General features: G+C 43.5%; 1 protein-coding gene across 5 annotated transcripts; it reads left to right on the top strand.

Moving 5' to 3' along the window:
• Positions 1 to 164: 164 nt before the first annotated feature.
• LOC127051821 (uncharacterized) lies at positions 165 to 10,640 on the top strand. Of its 5 annotated transcripts, XM_050954703.1 has the most exons (6): positions 165 to 1,962; positions 2,372 to 2,612; positions 3,975 to 4,706; positions 6,544 to 6,750; positions 8,442 to 8,658; positions 10,153 to 10,640. In XM_050954703.1, exons 2-6 carry the CDS (start codon positions 2,498 to 2,500, stop codon positions 10,346 to 10,348), a joined length of 1,467 nt encoding a protein of 488 aa, XP_050810660.1. In that variant the 5' UTR covers positions 165 to 1,962; positions 2,372 to 2,497; the 3' UTR covers positions 10,349 to 10,640. The 5 variants fall into 5 exon arrangements, with proteins under 5 accessions (XP_050810660.1, XP_050810659.1, XP_050810662.1 ...); XM_050954702.1 differs by having other exon boundaries at positions 165 to 2,612; XM_050954705.1 differs by lacking the exons at positions 165 to 1,962; positions 2,372 to 2,612 and having other exon boundaries at positions 3,820 to 4,706; positions 6,616 to 6,750.
• The last annotated feature ends 2,651 nt before the right edge of the window (positions 10,641 to 13,291 follow it).

Genomic DNA, 13,291 nt, shown 5'->3' with positions numbered 1-13,291 from the left:
TGGGCGGTTTGGCGCAAGGCTGCGGAGATTACCCCCCCCCCCCCGGTATGTCAACATCGGCCCTCGGGTGAATTCGGCCCATACACCTGCGAGCAGGGTGGGGGGGTCTCTGCTAACCCCGCACGCAGGATTTTACTTTCAGTGTCTAATGACTGACCAAGAAAAGGGACTCTGGCTCCCCCCAAAGACTCCATTCAACCGAGCAACTTTGCTCGTATGAGTAAAGTTACCCGTGTGCGGGTGTTTGCATGGTCCAGGTGCTGTTTATTAACAGGAGGGGCGTCTCTGCTTTGCTCTTTAAATTTCCTAAGACTGTTCAAAGAAATGTTCTTGCTCCGTTTGATTTGCATTTTGTCAAGAAAGGCAAAGCCCCCCTTCAGTTTAAGAAATATTTTCCCTCTGAGTGGGTTTTTTATCTCACTGATACTTGGGGGCAAGATTTTATATCCACCAGGTGATGAGGCAGCCCTTTTGTTACTAATGACTTCAGTAGGTTTGTAGGCATTAGTGCCTGGGGTAATATTCCAAACGGTGAGTTCTAGCACCATGTTACAAAAGGAAAAAGACAAGTGAATGGTGACACTAACAAAAACTCTTATCCAGATGTGCTAGCTCACTGAGATAACAAAAAATTAAAAAGGGAGTGAAATCAGGACATAGCCAAGGCATCTAATAGACCAGACCTCATGGATTTAGATTGGCTCCACTAGTTGAGCTTTGAAATTCAGAATTGCAGGCAAAAGGCCATGTGATTAACTATTCAACAATGTAACTGACTGGATAATTACACTAGTTAGGCACAGTGCACGTATATAAAATCTAAATCAAGGAAAAGGAAAATACACAATTATAGGCACTCAGAGTCCAAGCTTGGTCTCTTCAGAGAGGAATCTGGTAACAGCTTGTTGAGTTTTTCAGGAAAATCTCCAGTTTGATGAAAAATCTCCTTCATAAGCTCAAGGCAACTGGGCAGGAGTGGCTGTCTGGACCCTATTCTTTGCTAAGACCATCAGATATGGATTTCCTAAGTATCTGTGCTGCTTCCCCTCTGATCTGTGTAGAGGGAAACTCCAATCCCAGAAGAGAGAGTAACGGGTGTGCAGGGGGATGAGAGACAGCATGCTATATGTGCATGTGGTGAAGGAGAGAGGACTGGTTGTGAAAAACTGAAAGGGAAGTGCTCACCAGTCCCATGCACTGTTTTCTTCAGCAAGCCGATAGCTTTGCATTATGCTATTGGTTTCACCTACCTGTGCTTCTAACTGTGCATCAATCACTTAAACTGGGATCATCTGGAAAGGTAATTTAAAAGAAACTCAACATTAGCTGGTAAAATTAAAAGGGAGACAGAATTAGAGACAGAGAGAGAACACCAGAGGAAGTTGGTAAAAAATCAAAACAGTAGCTGCAAGGGAAGGGGCACTTCTATATTTTGTGTCTAGTTGTTTAGATCGTAATTGTGGCTTAGGTATAAACAAATCTTGGGGCTGTAGCAGGGCAATAGAAATAAAGCATATTGGTTGTATTATACATACAAAGGTACATGTGTGGTGTCGATGAGTGGCTCCATCCTATAGCAGTGGTTATTACTATCTTCTAGCATCCAATGTTTTACATACTGTTTTGCCTCAGGAAATCTCCTAAAACTTAATATATGATTGCCCATTTTATCCCTTCTGCACTGGGTTATCTGTAATATCAAGGAAGAATGCCAATTCCTTATGCACTTGAAATAAGGTACCATGAGGAGGACTTGAGCTAGGCTGGGGGAACCTATTAATATTAAGAGAAACTCTGTGCATCTCATTCAACCAGAATAGATTCTTTGAAATAAAAAAAATAATTCATGTCTTGAGGATTTACATTCTGATTTCTACAGAGATTTATAGCAACTATGAAGAACCTTGGAAATCAGTCATTAATTGTTACTCTCCCTTTTGGAGCTATTTTCTTGGCAGTAGTGTAATTAGATTTGTCCTTTCTACATATCTACCTAGTTAACCACTTCATAATCTATTGGCTTTACCACAAAGGTTATTTGTTCCATTTTTATAAAAAGTGCATGCTGTTGCTTCAGAAGCAGTACTAATTTTTATTATGCTCTGCAATACTTCTACTCTTTTAATTTCTGAGATCTCATTTCAGGTACATTTAAATCTTTGAATAAATCTGATCCTTCTTTTGCCTTTGGGGAAGAAGTCAATTTTTGTTTATAATTATTTAATGACCCATACTTTGGCTTTAAAACTCCAGAAATGCCATTAAATCCACTTAAATCTTTAATTTCCTCTTTGATTCATGCTGTAAATTAATTAGACACATTAAGTCCCTAATCTCTTGTTTTTTGTCTTCCTGTTTCTTCCTTGGGTAGGGTCTGTATTTTATTTGTTGCAGTTGAAGGAATCTTGGCGGTTGGCTGTAGGACTTCTGGCTTGTTTGTTTTCAGAAACTGGAAGGTCTGCCATGAATTAAGCAGAGGACAACAGGAAGAGAAAAGATGATTTTGTGGTTCAGGCACTTGAATGCTACCTGGAAGAAATCTGTTCTGTCCTTGCCTCAGAGACAGAGTTTGTGTGATGCAAGGCATATTACTGAAACCAAAACTTTCACAGGTGGCCACTAATTGTGTGTTCCTCATTTTCTGAGCACCTAACTTGAGACACTTGGGGCCTGACTTCTAGACATGCTGAGCACCCACAACTGCAGCTATGACTGCTTAGCTATAAGAGGACAATGCTGTCTGGAGGAATAAGCACAGGACTGGGTGTTTATGGCAGACTAGTTCTAATCCTGACTCTGTCGCTGATTCACTTTGTGGCCCTGAGCAAGCCACTTTGCCCCAGATTTTTAAAGGTATTTAAGTGTTGCTCTGTTCAGCATTGCAAGGCCTAAGTGTCATTTTAAAAAGTGACCTAGGCACTTACACTCCTACTCATGTTTAAAAATGAGACATGCTCCTAAATCAGTTGAGCATTGCAACGCAGAGCAGAGCAATGCCTAAATACCTGTAAATATCTGGGCCTTTGCCTTTGTTCATTTATAAAATGGGGAATTGTGAAGATAAAATCATTAATATTTTTAGGCTCAGATAGTACAATGAGTGCATAGAAGACAACCTAAAATTAATAATTCTGGGTTTGGAAGGTGTGCAATAAATAAGGCCTGTGAACCTTGTTCTTCATGTGTGGTGAATGATGCAGAGGTTCCATGGAAGAAATACTGTGTGATCATGTAATTAAAGATTATCTGTTTTGTTCGTAGCATACAAACATCAAAGTTGGATAAAAGTATAAAATACCCTGCCACCTTCCAGAGAGAGTAACACACTACTTTATTTCTTAGATTCCAGAACCCTACCACACAAGAATCAAAATCAGAGTGAAACAAAGCAGGTTGCTCCCCAAACAGAGAAGCACAACTTAATCCACTTTGCTCTAGGCTCACTCTTTACAGACTGACTGCTGAAAATCCAGGTCACACGCTTCCGTACAGAGCCCCCAAGCAAAACCAGAAAACCCATGCATCTGAAGAAGTGGGTATTCACCCACGAAAGCTCATGCTCCAAAACGTCTGTTAGTCTATAAGGTGCCACAGGATTCTTTGCTGCTTTTACAGAAAACCCTTATACTTCAAGTGACAGCTTGAATTTTTAATGCAGAGTTCAATTCCCTACTGTATCATTATGCACAGACAACCTTAATTCTGCCACTTCCTAACTTTCCTGTACTTGACCTTGCAACCTTAACATTCTTTTATGGTAACACATTTATGGTATTTACAGGATCTCTACAAAACACTGTAGTTTGTGCAAACATGTATTTCGTGGTACATGTTAATATGTGGTATAAATGTAGGTGGCAGTCATGCTACTTCATTCAGTCAACTCCCTTTTCTTGTAGGCTTTGGGCCACAGGGCTTTCATTTACATTATACTTTTCTTGGCTATATACCTAATTGTTGTCTTTTTGTTAAAGGGAGTGGAAGAATGCAGGAGAAAAGTATGCCAGCCAGTAATACAGGGATAATGAGAGCCACTCACTTGCTGCAGTTACCGCAAGAAATGCTGACTGAGATAATCATGTACCTTCCTCCTGCAGAAAAATCCAGGGTCCGTGCCACATGCAGTTTCTTCAAGGACCTGGTTGATCAGCCTGTTGTGTGGCAAAAGAGTACCATTGTCCTCCAACGCATAAGCGCTTTCAACGCCGAATTCTGGGACGTGCTTCAGAAAAGAAAGATCACTTCTGTAGAAGTGAAAGAAATTAGGCTTAAACAATGGCAAAAGCTGCTGAGGTTCATGCCTGGTCTGCTAGATGTAACTGTGGTTTCCCTCTGGAGCGAGGAAATTCTGCAAGGGTTACAGCTGCTCACAGATCTACAGAAACTTCACTTGAAAACGAGCTCTAGGTTATCTGAGAGAAATGTAATCAGCGAAGTTGTGCACTTTCAACGCCTTACTCACTTGTTGTTGTGCGGCATAACCTTCTTAAGTGGCAGTGAATTGATCAAAATTGCTTGCTTACAAAACCTACATATGCTCTCATTGCATACTGTGCAAAAGGCTCTTCCTGAGAAAGCACTAGAGTATGTTTTATTCCATTTACCAAAACTTAGAGAACTGTCACTTTCTTGTATCCTGAGTAAGGAGCATTTTTTGTTATGCCTCAGTTTGCCAGATAAACATCCCATCTCTTATTCATCAGAAGGTGAGTGTTGTTTCTATAGGCTATATTTATATACACTATATTAAGAATTATGGCACCAGTCCTGCCAGCTCTGATGCATGCGTTTCACTTTGCTTCCATGAGAAATCAATAGGACTACTCAGGGTGAAACATAAAGTATGTGCATAAGAGCTGGCAGGATTGGAGCCATTGTTGCTCAAACGGTTACATGCTGGCAGGGGCGGCTCCGGGCACCAGCACACCAGGGGCAGCTCTAAGCATGTTGCCGCCCCAAGAACCTGCCTTCAGCGGCCTGCCTGCGGAGGGTCCGCTGGTCCTACGGCTTTGGCGGACCTCCCACAGGCATGCCTGCAGGAGGTCTGCTGAAGCCACGGGACCAGCGGACCCTCCATAGGCATGCCTACAGGAGGTCCGCGGGACCAGCGGATCCTCAGGCATGCTGACAAAGGCAACCTGCCTGCCACCCTCGCGGTGCTGGCAGAGCGCCCCCCGCAGCTTACCGCCCCAAGCACGCACTTGGCGTGCTGGGGCCTGGAGCTGCCCCTGCAGCACGCGAAGCGCGTGTTTGGGGTGGCAAGCCGCGGGGGGGCGCTCTGCTGGTTGCCGCAAGGGTGGCAGGCAGGTTGCCTTCGTCAGCATGCCTGCAAAGGGTCTGCTGGTCCTGCGGCTTCAGTAGACCTCCTGCAGGCGTGCCGCCGAATCTGCAGGATCAGGGACCTGCTGCAGGCAAGCCACCGAGGGCAGCCTGGCTGCTGTGCTTGGGGTGGCAAAATACCTACAGCCACCCCTGCATGCTGGATATATTAGTGTGTTGGTAGTGAAGATTTATTCTTAACTGTATCCGCTTGCTTTAGTGGACTAGGTTAAGATTTTCATTGCATTACTGTTTTGATATGTCGTAAACATGTTTCCTAAAGCTTGTGGAGTATTTTAAACTGAATATATAAATAGCTTTTTCAAATGATGATCATGGCTGGGATTTTTAAAAGGGACTTAAGGAATTCAGTGTTCCTATCCCCTGAATTTTGATAGCTTTTGGATGCTAGACTCCTTTGGGAATTCCGGGCTCTAAAAATAAAATATGGGGACCCATGATTAGGCTGTAGAATATAATCACGACCCAAAAGGAGGATATAGTTCTTGGCTAAGACTTTCAAAAGTGACTTGATTTTAAGTGTCTGTTTTCTGATGTCCAAATGGAGACACCTTTAATGGGTCCTGATTTTCAGAAAGAGCTGAGCACTTGCTCTCAAAATCAGGCACAAAAAAATTACCTCACCCACCTTGTCTCTCCCAAATCACTAGTAATTTTTTTTAAATCTTGACACACACATTTAAGTATCGTAGCATTTTTATAATATACTTCAGTTTTACACTTAAAGCAGAGATTCAACCTCTGTTTTGTATGAAAAATCCTGTGTATCTTTACCAACTTTACAGCACAGAATCAGAGAGCACAGAGAAAGTTCTCTGGGGATCGTCAGCTGAATTTGTTCCTTAGTTTAGGAATTTTAAATAATTTTAAAATGGATGCTTTATGAAATTTCCATATCTGACCTTTTTTTCAGACCCTTCTACTAACCAGTGATTGGTTTGTTTATTGTTCAAATGTTCTAGATAACTCATTGTCAGATACCTTCCAGTTTGGTTAATAATTTGGCTTAGCTGCAACCTAATTTCTTCAAAGTGTGGGGATTTCACCCCTGTCTTTCCTGTTATATTCACTTTGTGCTACTGTAAGTATGAACCTAATGTAAAGACTTATACATAACTTGTGCTTTAATATTGGAAAAGAAATTTCTCTGGGATGTCAAATAAGTACTCTCCCCCCACCTTTTCAATCATCCACTATTTTTAGAGTTGCATCCTGTTCCAAAACTTCAGCTTCACGCTCTGGCCTTGAGGCAAACTGGTTATAACCTTCTTTCAGAGCGTTTCCTGGGTCAGCTCTCCACCATCCACACACTGACTGTTTGTTACATCAAGGACTTCTTGTTACACTCAGTGGATGTCTTTGGACAAGTGCTGAAGAACCTACCAAACTTGACAGAATTAAATCTTCTGTGTAAGTTGTTTTTATAGTTGAAGTGTTTTTGGGTTTTGTTCTGTGCAGGCTTAGGAAGGTTTGTGGTAGTTTCATCTTCTGTTAAATGGTGACTGGCAATACAGCAGAGAGCTTATTTTTATGGATGTTTCTGTTGGCTGATATATCTTAATATTGTCTCTGAAAAAATCAGTTCCCCAATTCAGAATCTGATTTTGAATGAACACGGTCAAGCCACTTGACTGAAAAATCAGTCTAGATATCTACTATTTAATGAAGCTGCTGCCTTGCGGCTCTTAATGGCTTCCTGGTTTCCTTCCCAGTCCAGTTGACAGACCCCCACTATTCCTTATCTACACTTGGGATTTGTCCCCATTTCAGCCATGGATGCAGCTGCACCTGTGATAACCCCTATGAAGTTCTAATCCTCTATAAGGGCTGACCTATGCTGAAAATTTAGGGGTGTGAAAAATCCATACCCCTGAGAGATGTAGCTATGCCAACCTAACCCTGGTGTAGACAGCACTAGGTCAATGGAAGGAATTCTTCTATAGACCTAACTACTGACTCTCGTGGAGGTGGGTTAACTACAGTGATGGAAGAACCCCTCCTGTCACTGTAGTTAGTGTCTACACTGAAGTGCTACAGCTGCACAGTTGTGCTGCTGTAGCCATAGGCGCCGGCTTCCTCTGGGCCCCAGGGGTGCTCAACTCTTCCACCCCCAGCCCCACCTCCACCCTGCCTCTTCCCACTCCCACTCTGCCCCAGGGCTGGAACACCCACAGAGTCGGTGCCTATGGTTGTAGCATATTAAGTTTAGACAAGTCCTAAGTCACAGGACTGGAAGTTTTTATTTTTATTAGGGGAGCAAAAGATACTGTGTTATTAAGCTAAGCACTTGAAAATGCAGGTTTTGAAAATGTAGTCTTCCTAGAGAGCCTTTGTGGTTAAGGCACTAGATGGTACTCAGGAGATCCAAATTCAGTTCCTGACTCTGCCATGGATTTCCTCTGTGACCTTGGGAAGGTCACTTACTCTCCCCAGGCGTTACTTCCACCTCTGTGAAATGGGGATGGTGATACTTCCATTGTCTGTCTTATCTATTTAGATTGTAAGCTGTTTGGGCAGGGACAGTGTGTCACTAAGGTTATATCTACACTACAGCCGGGATTGACGCTCTGAGATCGATCCACCAGCGGTCAATTTAGCAGGTCTATTGAAGACCCGCCAAATTGACAGCAGATCGCGCTCCAGTTGACCCCTGAACTCTACCCCCAACAAGAAGAATAAGATAAGACCCCTCGCAGTGTAGACCCTGCAGTAACTCCACCTAAGGTATGTCAACTCCAGCTACATTATTCACGTAGCTGGAGTTGCGTAGCATAAGTCGATTTACCGCAGTAGTATAGACAGTCTGTGTGTGTACTGTACCTAGCACAATGGAGCCATGATTTCAGTTGGGCCTCTAGGTGCTAATGTAACACAAACGTTGGTTTTATTTGTACCTTTCATGCTTTTGCACTGTCTCATTCTTGCTGAAGAGTGGATGAAAAACATAGAACTTTGGTATCTATTTAAAAAAAAAAGTAAAGACAAAGTTTACTTTAAAAAAAAAAAACAAAAAAAAAAAACCTTGATACTTACTTTGAAAAATATTGTCACGAAAAGAGTCATAAATGTCTTTCTCTTTTGTCCTCTGTCTGCTTTTAAAGGGATCTCCAGTTTGGATATGTTTGTTGATAACATTCCTTCCAGCCTTGTTAAACTAAGTGTGATTGGAACCAAGCTCTCAAACTCTGCTCTCAGCTGTTTGTCTGACAAATCCTGGAAGCTAAAAGAAATGGATCTAACTCTCTCATATGGATTTGATGAAAAGACTCTGAAACAATTTCCCCATCTTTTTCCATTGCTGACTAGACTCTGCCTTAGGTATGACCAAACAATGTGCTGTAGATATTGAAGAATGGAAGAAATTTACTACATTAGGACTTGTATGTTATAAGCTGCACTGGTCTAACTAAAAGTGTGAGGTTTTTAAACCAATTTTTAGATAAACTGGTGCAAGTCTGTGTGTAGACATGGCTGTAGTTAACGCCCCTTTAAAGCTAAATAAAGAGGAAGGACAAAGCGATTAAGAAGGGAGGGTTCTTTATTTACCCTGTTTTGTATCTCCTGGGAGTTATTTATCCAGTAAATGGAAGTGAAATAACTAAATCAGTTGTAATTCACACCTCTGACTATTTCAGTTTGTCTGTTTGTGAATAAATGCCCTATTTTGATATAATTCAGTAAAAGAGAAATCAAGTTATTCAAAAATAAGAGTATCAATAAACAGCCTTGAACTGCAATAATTACAGACGTGAAATGTAGCCGCATTCAGTATTTTGGTTCCATTTACCATGCGAACAAGTCCTTGCTTCCAGACCATCAGTTTCAGCCCAGTGTATTCGGGGGAGAGGAAGGGCAGGGCAGGGGAGATATCTCCCTTATGCCAGTAAAGCTAATAGGCAATTGGTTGTCAGTAGCAGGAGCAGAATCAAGTGTGTTTGCTCTCAAGTGCTAAAGAATTGTGGGCATGGGAAACTTGCCTTCATTTCCTTATTCTCTGAATATACAGGGAGACGTGAGCAGAAAGTGAGTTGACCTTGTTGACCCCCACATGAGATGACTAGTGAGCTCGTTAGTTGTCTCCCAAAGAGCGTAGGAGGATGCCAGACTTGAAGACATGGTGAGGGTTGTACGATGCCAGCACTTGCAACTGTGCAATGATGCTGGGTAGCCAAAAACTGAAGGACCCAGCAGCGAATTGAGAAGCTGGAGTAAGGGCAGAGCCATAGTCTCTGGCAGGAGAATAGTACACCTGGTCCCTCAATATTCCTTCCCCTAGGGAAGTCTTTTTAACTTACTGGTTTCCAGATAGTGACGTCCAGGCTTGGTAGGCTGCCATTTTCACTCCTCCATCCGACGCAGCCAGAGTTTTTTCTCTCTCCCAAGTTGGGGGTGCCTGGTAGCTCATCCAGCAATTGGGGAGAATCTGACCTTTGAGTAGCAGTGAGCTGGCCAAAATGCCCTGATCATGCTCTGGAGTAGACATGTAATTCCCTTTGCCCATCCGTACTCCGTGGGGAAGCCCTCTGGGATAAAAAGTTCTTTACCATTAGTTACAATACTAATCCTTTGTCCCTGACAATACTCACTGCTGGCATGCTTGTGCATTGACAGACATGGAAGAGACCTGTTAGGCCACCCAGACCACCTCTAATCTCTCTGATTCTATCAACACACATTGCTGACATCACTAGTGGGAGATTCTGGATCTTTAAGTCACCAATATAGAAACTGTTATTTTGCTCTATATTTCAGATGTCTCTCTGTTTGTACCTGCTTCTGAAGCCCTAAGTACAATCTGTTTTTCATTCGCAGTGGTTTTGTTTTGACTGACAATATCTTGTTGAGCTTGGCTAAAATGGAGAGTTTGCGAGAACTTGATGTTACTGGTGGCACAAATCTAACAAAAGAAGCAATCCAGAATTTTCACCTCACAACAGACTGCAGGGTACATCTCCTTGTAGAACGGCATTCAGTGTCTTCTAAATGTGACTGCTTATGGCGCACGTAGTACACTGCCTTTTATTTTAACCCACCACTGTTTACAGAGCTTTGATTGCTAAATGTACTGCTATCAGGAAATCAATAATGTTTCTGTCAAGTTCTGCTGAAATTCCATGTGAGGAAGAGAGGTAGTGGAAACAAACCTCCAACGTTTCCAATGACTGTATAGCTCTTCACTATAGCCAATGGCTTATGAATATGAAAAACAGAAATGCCTTCTTTGAGCCTGTAACTCTAACAAGCCAGAACTGTAAACAAATACTGGCATTCTATATTAAAATTTCTGAGTAAGTCTCCAATGGCCATTGATAAAAACTCTATACTTCTGTTAATATGATATTCGACTACATGTAAATGATATTTTTGTTTTACTCTGTTGTCATTTCTGCCTGGTAAATTTTACTGACATTTTTAGCCAGCAGCGCAGATGTGGGAAAAGGGACAGAGGAAATAAGAGAAGCTGTGGCTCAGGGATATTGGAAAATAATTAAGGGAAACACAAGAAGGGAGGGATTTGTCAACATGTAATCCTCAGCGAAGTGCCAGCAAAAAGGAGGTGTCTGGGTGGATAAAGATGAGTTACCAAAAAAGTCAGGATTCCAGCAAATTGCACCAGTAACAGCATGGAACCATGGGGCCCTTCTAGTTAATCTTTAGCCATCATTAATTTTTTTTTTTTTTGGAGTCTTAGCCCGTTTTTAATCCATAGTGGGTATGTCTACATCTACAATTTTGCAGCGCTAGTTGTTACAGCTGTATTAGTACAGCTGTATAGGGCCAGCGCTGCAGAGTGGCCACACTTACAGCAACCAGCGCTGCAAGTGGTGTTAGATGTGGCCACACTGCAGCCCTGTTGGGCGGCTTCAAGGGGGGTTCGGGGAACACAAGAGCAAACCGCAGGGAAGCAGGTCTCCTTCCCCGGTTTGCTCCAGTGTTCCCCGAACCCCCCTGCAAGCAGATCTCCTTCCCCGCGGTTTGCTCTCACGTTCCCCGATCCCCCTCCACGCAAGCAGGTCTCCTTCCCCGCGGTGTGCTCTCGCGTTCCCCGAACCCCCTCCGTGCAAGCAGGTCTCCTTCCCCGGGGTTTGCTCTCGCGTTCCCCGAACCCCCCTGCAAACCGCGGGGAAGGAGACCTGCTTGCACGGGGGTTCGGGGAACGCGAGAGCGAACCGTGGGGAAGGAGACCTGCTTGCTCGGGGGTTCGGGGAACGCGAGAGCAAACCGCGGGGAAGGAGACCTGCTTGCATGGGGGTTCGGGGAACGCGAGAGCAAACCGCGGGGAAGGAGACCTGCTTCCCTGCGGTTTGCTCTCGCGTTCCCCGAACCCCTCTGCAAACCGTGGGGAAGGAGACCCGCTTGGGGGGGGGGGGATTCGGAGAACACCGGAGCAAACTGCGGGGAAGGAGACCTGCTTGATTACCAGAGAGGCTTCCTCAGGTATGCTGGGATACCTGCTTATTCCACGGAGGTCAAGAAAAACGCTGGTAAGTGTCTACACTTGATTACCAGCGCTGGATCCTCTACACCCGAGACAAAACGGGAGTACGGCCAGCGCTGCAAACAGGGAGTTGCAGCGCTGGTGATGCCCTGCAGATGTGTACACCTCCTAAGTTGCAGCGCTGTAACCCCCCTCACCAGCACTGCAACTTTGTGATGTAGACAAGCCCAGTGTCTCTTTACCTCCCAACCGATGATCACTTAGATTTTTTTTAATGTCCTTATATGGGGCTTTTTGAAAGTCTAATAAACAATCAAACAGTTCTCCTTTATCCATAAATTTATGACCTATTATTTTATTGGCCCATTCTAAGAGATTCATGAAACATGATTTTCCTTTGCAGCAATCATGCTCGTTATGCCCTGGGATAGTCAAGTGGCTTATGTCTCTAGTTTAACCATTTTACCTCATGTCTGAGTGAGGCTTATTGGTCTGTAATTCCCAGGATCATCTCTAGCACCTTCTTTTAAACACAGATGAAAAATTTGTTACCTTCCACCAGGTATGAATTGCATTTGTCTGAACCGGTGTGGAAAAGAGTTTGGTTTGTACTAGTACTTAAACCATTTTTAACAGGGCTTTGGAGCAGAGCTGGAGCACGGAGCAGTGGAGCTGCAGGTTTTTGCCTGGAGTTGGAGCGGAGCCGGAGCATAGCTCCAAAGCCCTGATTTTTAAAAACGGTGTAGCTATATTCCATAGCTTACAACATTTTCTAGTGTAGGTGAGGCCCATATGAAGCTAGACCAATAACTGGAGGGCTTCATACCAAGTGTTTCAGGCTCTCTGTCTGAAAAGGGTTTGGTGCAGCATTTGGTTCATGTTTAGAAGGTTTGTTTCAACAACTCTAAGAGTTATAACCTCAGTTTTTTTAATTAAAGCTTAAATTTTGCAGGCTCCGATGAAGCTCACAGCATTCTCCAGATCTGTATTGCATGTTGCTAGGTTCTACTACGTTTCACTGTAACTGCTCCAGAAAAAGAGTGGCAATATGGTTCAGTGACTAGGACACAGGAGTAGGTGTCAAAGCAGCTACATTCTATTCCTGGCTTGGCTGAGTCACTTTGCCTGTGTTTTCACCCCTCCTCTTTGTCTGTTTTTGTCTACAGGCAGGGACTGTCTCTTACTGGGGCCAGGCCTACACCACATTTTGCTGGCATAGGCAATAGGCATATGGAAGAAATCACCTCTAACCATAGAATCATAGAAGACTAGAGTTGTAAGAGACCTCAGGAGGTCATCTAGTCCAACTCGCTGCTCAAAGCAGGACCAACCCCAACTAAATTATCCCAGCCAGGGCTTTGTCAAGTGGGGCCTTAAAAACCTCCAGGGATAGAGATTCCACCACCTCACTAGGTAACCCATTCCAGTGTTTCACCACCCTCCTAGTGAAATAGTGTTTCCTAATATCCAACCTAAACCTCCCAGACTGCAACTTGAGACCCTTACTCCTTG

The sequence above is a fragment of the Gopherus flavomarginatus genome, chromosome 5 (genome assembly GCF_025201925.1).
Source record: "Gopherus flavomarginatus isolate rGopFla2 chromosome 5, rGopFla2.mat.asm, whole genome shotgun sequence".
NCBI classification, from domain to species: Eukaryota; Metazoa; Chordata; order Testudines; family Testudinidae; genus Gopherus; species Gopherus flavomarginatus.
Note: the sequence above shows the minus strand (reverse complement) of the source record. Positions and strands in the feature narration are given on the sequence as shown.